General features: G+C 32.8%; 1 protein-coding gene across 1 annotated transcript; it reads left to right on the top strand.

The window, feature by feature from the left end:
* Positions 1-642: 642 nt before the first annotated feature.
* Positions 643-3976, top strand: LOC117108414 (sulfotransferase 1C2-like). Its single transcript, XM_033250427.1, has 4 exons — positions 643-1110; positions 1404-1498; positions 1580-1766; positions 2567-3976. Exons 1-4 carry the CDS (start codon positions 996-998, stop codon positions 2683-2685), a joined length of 516 nt encoding a protein of 171 aa, XP_033106318.1. The 5' UTR covers positions 643-995; the 3' UTR covers positions 2686-3976.
* Positions 3977-6000: the final 2024 nt, after the last annotated feature.

Here is a 6000-nt window from a genome sequence, read left to right as displayed (position 1 = left end):
TTATGAATATGGCACCCTTAGATGGCCGGAAATGGCACATCACAGACATAAAATTGTGAATATATATATATATATTTTTTTATCCCCAGTTAAAATATATTATGAAAAATTAAGTGGGGCCCCGTGCCGGTAGCTTCAGGCCGGAAACTCCCCCCACCCCCACTCTTTATTCCGCCACTGGATATAATATATGTCCTACAGTCGATTTCAGACACACATTATGCTGTTGCCCTTGTTGGGCTGAGAAAGAAAATGTATTATTATGGCACGTCCAAATGGCCGGAAATGGCACTCACAGACTTAAAATTGTGTATATAATTTTCTTTTTATCTCAACTTCAAATTTTTTTTTTGACAAATTTGGTAGAGTCCCGGGCCAAGAAGGGGGGGGGGGTGGCGGGCCCGTCGGCTCCCCCTCTCTTTAATCGTTATAATATGATATATGCCCTACAGTCGATTTCAGACACATTATGGCGTTATTTATCAACAAAGTCCTTTTTGGCCTGGGTGCTAGATCGAGGAACCTATGGGTAGGGCCCCTTCGGGGCCCCTAGAATTCGGGGGCCCTGCGGAAAGCGCATAGGCGTTACGCCACTGCCTATATACCGTACTAATTGTAAACAGGTTGGTAAATAGTAAAAATAGTATTGGTCTAAAACTTAATCGATTGAAATGTACGTTTACTATAAAAACAAACATTACTAGTGACACAGACAAAACAGGGTATACAAATGCATTCTAGGTTTCCCCAAATTTTCCACATTATGCCACCTCCTTATTGCGGTTTATCTGAGGTCCAGCCATCATGAATGAGAGCAAAATAAGTCGTGTTTAATAATGCACTTGTTATACTTGTTGCTAGTAGTAAATTTTTCAGTAAAACGTTCTTTTGTTTGGAGGTCATTCACAATATATTTTCTTTATTGATCTCATTTGGAAGTGACTATAATACTATATCAAATTATTGAACTGTTCTTTTTCAAGGTTGTGTTTGTTATGAGAAACCCAAAAGATTCCGCAGTATCTCGTTTCCATTTCGTTCAACAGTATCGCTTTAGTGAAGAGTGGAACACTTGGGATTGCTTTCTCCAGTCATTTCTATCCGATGATAGTAAGTTAGTGACGTCTTCGTGTACGTGACTCATTTTATATATTTCTCTTCCAACAGAATATATACTGTTTTCAATTTCCTTTAACACTTATCAATTTGAGACTTAGATCTTCGTAAGACAAAACCTAATCTTTATGTTTACAGGATTTAAAATCAAGACCATGGCAACAGAAGGCCCTGCATTTAAGCAGCCAAACATTTTAATGTCAATAATGTAATGTTCTCTATTTCTCTATTTTTCATGAATTTATGTTGATAAAATAATAATTTTTTGGAAATTTTTTGTTGCACAGTGCCAGGTGGTTCTTGGTTTGACTTTAATTTGGCATATTGGAAACATCGAAACGACAAGAACTTCTTCATAACAACATACGAAGACATGAAAATGGTAATTCACGACGTTGTTATAATCGCTATTTAAACTATCCACTGTCTGAATTATATTAAAACGCCTTCTCATATTTTATAGGACATCAGAGCTGTAATTGAAGAAGTTACAGAATTCTTGGAACATCCTGTTTTTGATAAAGTTTTGGAGAAACTGGTGGAAATTGCAAGTTATTCGAGGATGAGCAAGAAATTTAATGGTAGAATTCCCAGTGGATCAGACTCTGAACGATTTACAGAGAATATTCCGTTCAAGTTAATGCGAAAAGGTAATGCAGGGCTATACTATGCTTTTAAGCCTACACAGAGTGGTAAGAAAACACGTTTGGAATACACTGTAATTTCCTCAAGCCGTTGCTTTGCAACGGGGAGTTTTGTAACAGCAAACACAAACTATTATAACGTTCGCAAACGTTGTGGTTTGGTTTGTAAGAAAACATTTTGTATTTTAAGTATTTAGGTGGCACGATTGATGATATACTAAACTGGGAAATGTACAATTAAATAATGTACCAACTTGATATACGGTAGTTAAGAAAGGATGTGAATGAAAGCGTAATAATTCATGGCTGTTGCGCTTGGTTGCTTAGATTAGAAAAAAATGACTGTAGGAAGCTAAAAAGAATAGGCCCATACTAGCAAATCAAGCAGGAAAAGAGTAAAGAAATTTGCCTAGAAAGAATAGTGGATAAAATGAAATGTAACATCAACGATATTACACATCCTTTAAACAATCTCAATCAATGGTTACCATCTGATAGGAGATTGAGTTCCATCATCTGCCAAACTAAGCGTTATCATAATTCCTTTGTACCATACTCCATAAGAAGTTTTTATAGCAGCCAGAAAACTCTTTAAACTTGTCCTAAAGAACCTTTAACAAGAATATTTTAGTATACTCTATGTGAATTTTTTTTTCTTTCAAAGATGCTTGTATGTTTTTTCTGCGATTTATTTTGTTGCACCTACTGTAATTTCCTTTTAGATAAAGTAATTTGATAAAGAAATTTGAATCTGAATCACATAGACAGTTAGGCCTACTCAATTAAATACTTATTGTTTATTTCAGGAAAAGTCGGTGACTGGAAGAACTTACTTACAGTTTCACAAAATGAAATCTTCGACAAAATCTACGAAAAGAAAATGAAGGGGTCTGATATGAAGTCGTGTATTAAGTTTGAGCTTTAATAAATGAAATTCTCTATGATAGGCTGGGTCTATATAATTATATTTTAATTTTAATAATAATCATAGTTTTACTGTAGTTACAGAAACCACTGAGGCCGAGAAGGTAGAAAAATTGCACCGAGCCTAGACCTCTCTGCAAGGTCCGGTACAGAAATTTCAGTTTTCTGCTTAGGCCCTGAATTAAGTTTTAAGTGGAATTTGCAAACTCAACATGGATAGTATTTTTGCGATCCGTAGGCACCACGGAACTGAAAACATGAATTTCTTATTTCGGTGTGTGGCGTCAGGAAAATATAGCAGTAATGTTTTGCCCTACCTAACGTGTTATCGTACTGAATACTAGTCACTACGTTCTCAAATACTTGCGAAAAGAAATTAATTTCTTGATTGATTGATTGATGGTGGATTAATTGATTGATTGATGATTTTAAGTTTCCTTTTTTTTATCTTTTGAACGAAACTCTAATAAATTAGTATTATACTCCGTTACATGTTAATATTAACTTTTGAATTGGTTAGTTTTTAATTAGATGGATAAAATATTAGCATACATTATAAATAATATAGTTGCTACAGTATATATTTTTGCATAGACCCTTTAATTGGCTGGTACCGTAATCAATAAAGATTTTATTTAGAAAATAGTAAGTCAATGTAAACTAATAATATTGTATGATCTTTGTTAATAATAGTTTTAATTCTTTTAATGAGCTGATTCTTTAATTAAATTATTGAGGTTTTTAGAGGATTTTCAGAGAGACAATAAAAATATCTCTACTAATTATTCTTGTATGTAAATTAAAATATGTTGTTGCATCGTATCGTAGTAAATACTCCACCACAGTGGAATGAGAAAATGGGTCGCTCCACAGTAATAAAGATAGTCCCCACGATGTTTCGTCGACAGCTTTCGGTGATGCTGATTGGTTGGTCGAATCGGGGACACTTATCGCGTCGGGGACTGCTACACAGTGCAAAAAAAATGCACTGAAAGCACTATAGCGACAGGAGAGTGGGGGCGCTTTCCAACGGATCAGCATCTATGTAGAAAATTTATGATTCAGAATGGTAAAATATATTCTGCTGTAACTGAAAGTCCTATAATTGTTAATACCATTCTCATGTTCGTTAGTATAGAACACATAGCTGATCGTATTTATTTGTAGATTTTAAAGAGATGTGTCGTATCCTTAAACCTTCTTCTCTCTAGAGGGCGCACTCTAACATTATATCCAAGATTTTTCTTTCTAAATACTGTTAACATTAGTAGTAAATCTGTTTGTATAAACAATGCATTTATTTATCTATTTTTTTGGTCTGTGTAAGCAGATATCGCACTTTTAAAGACTCCTGTATAGTAAAAATTATATTTAGTTACCATTAATTGAATCACAATTCTGTGACTTCTGCTGGAATTTAACAGACCTCTTTTACAGCTACCTCCCTAAGGCGAACCCGCCGCCTGGCAATAACACAGATTCTGAATAAAAATAAAATTATAATCTTTGCCAATTAGCAAAAAAAAAAAGAAAAAAAAAAAAGTCTTGCCTTATCCCATAGTCAGCATTGGATAGAATGCAACATCAACATGATATAGAATGCATAACAAATATATTAATCTGTAATGCAACAATTACAAAATAATAACAGCTAAGGAATAGCTTGTATTTTTATTTTTCAATTCATTTTATTAACTTCAGATGTTCGCTATTCCCTTAATAAATATAGAGAGTACATGATAAGTGATTCAATTAATTGTGAAATGAAAGTACATAGGTAGTTTCTTTTGGAAGCCTTTCTTGTGGAAAAATATCTGTATGTCTTTCAGTTTTAGCCACTTAAATTACCACAAATATATTCAAATGTTATCTAAATCATCATTTGGTGGGTAATAAACTCTGAGCCGTAAAATTTTTTTTTTTTTTTTTTTTTTTTTTTTTTTTGCTGGACCAAGTTTTGCCAAAATAATTACTAGCCTTTATATATCAGCTATTGAATATTGGTCTAGTTTTAATGTATTTTTTGCTAGCCCAGCCCCAAAGCACTCAAGTCCGGGATCCACAACCACCAACTTTTTACAGCCCCGAAACTTTTGAAAAAAATGTATTGTCCCTATAAGGATTTGAACCCAAGACCTTCTGATTACATTTCATTTGCTCTACAAACACGAGGCAAAACGGTATACACCCTTGGATTTTCCCATTAGGACACATCTTTTTCTAAAGGTATTGCATAATATGCAATGAATATTACAAAAGCACATACCTAAGAACTGAAATGAACCTTCACACATTCCATTTTACAGTACAATTCTACTACCACACCATAGAGTATATCTACACAAGCGTAGTGTACTCAAAAACTGATGATAGCATGTTCAATCAACATTATTTGGTGGGAAAAATGTTTACATTGAGCACATTGTTAATAACTGAGAAAACAAACTGACTGCTACTTATAATAGAAATAGAATGTTGTTTTTTTGTAGTGCATATTAATCAACTATTAATACTAAAGAATACTGTACTGTACATACACTGGTAATCCTCAACTGCAATAATTTACTTTGTATCCTAAATCAGAATTCAAAGTGTGAGTGATCTCCATACATATCAAAAAAGAAGATATTACATTTCATAAGAAGATTTTAAAAACAAGTATGGCAAATAAATTATATAAAAATAGAGACACTTCCAGATCCAAATTCGTTTATCTTTATATCTTAAAAAAAAAAAAACATAGAATACACAATTGCAGCAAATTGGACAGCTATTTTTAATCCCAAACATATTTATAACTATTAACAATTTAAAATATCCATAAATATAAGTATTAATAGAAAACAAAATAAAATATTTAAAAATCTGAAATTTTCATCATGCATCACCAATAAAACTCAAGTACAGTACAGCAAATATAAAATAACATTTCATATACATTAACAGGTGAGAGGGAGAGAGCTCCAGAAATAGCAAAATAATTATTTAATAAATATATAAATGTTTTTAACAAGATCAGCAATTTTGGCAACAAAATATCTCACAACTCCATTTTATGTGCAATGTCTTGTCAGGTCAGACAAAGGAGCATGAAAGTATTATAAAATACATGATTGTAAAAGTAGCAAAATTGGGATTTTGTGTCTGCTTTTTCAATAAAAAAAACTTGAATTCTTAATGTTTTTCACATGGGGATTAGGGCTATTTTATTATAAGTCTTCATTATTATTTATATACTTGTATATTACACACTACAACCCTTATACACACATTTGTATATTAAAGGCACTGGCCAGGCACACTTGAATAATCAACA

This window comes from Anneissia japonica, unplaced genomic scaffold (assembly GCF_011630105.1).
Source record: "Anneissia japonica isolate Jap-2015-1 unplaced genomic scaffold, ASM1163010v1 scaffold1776_len382430_cov169, whole genome shotgun sequence".
In the NCBI taxonomy this organism is placed as follows: domain Eukaryota; kingdom Metazoa; phylum Echinodermata; class Crinoidea; order Comatulida; family Comatulidae; genus Anneissia; species Anneissia japonica.
This window is presented reverse-complemented; position numbering and strand designations above follow the sequence as displayed.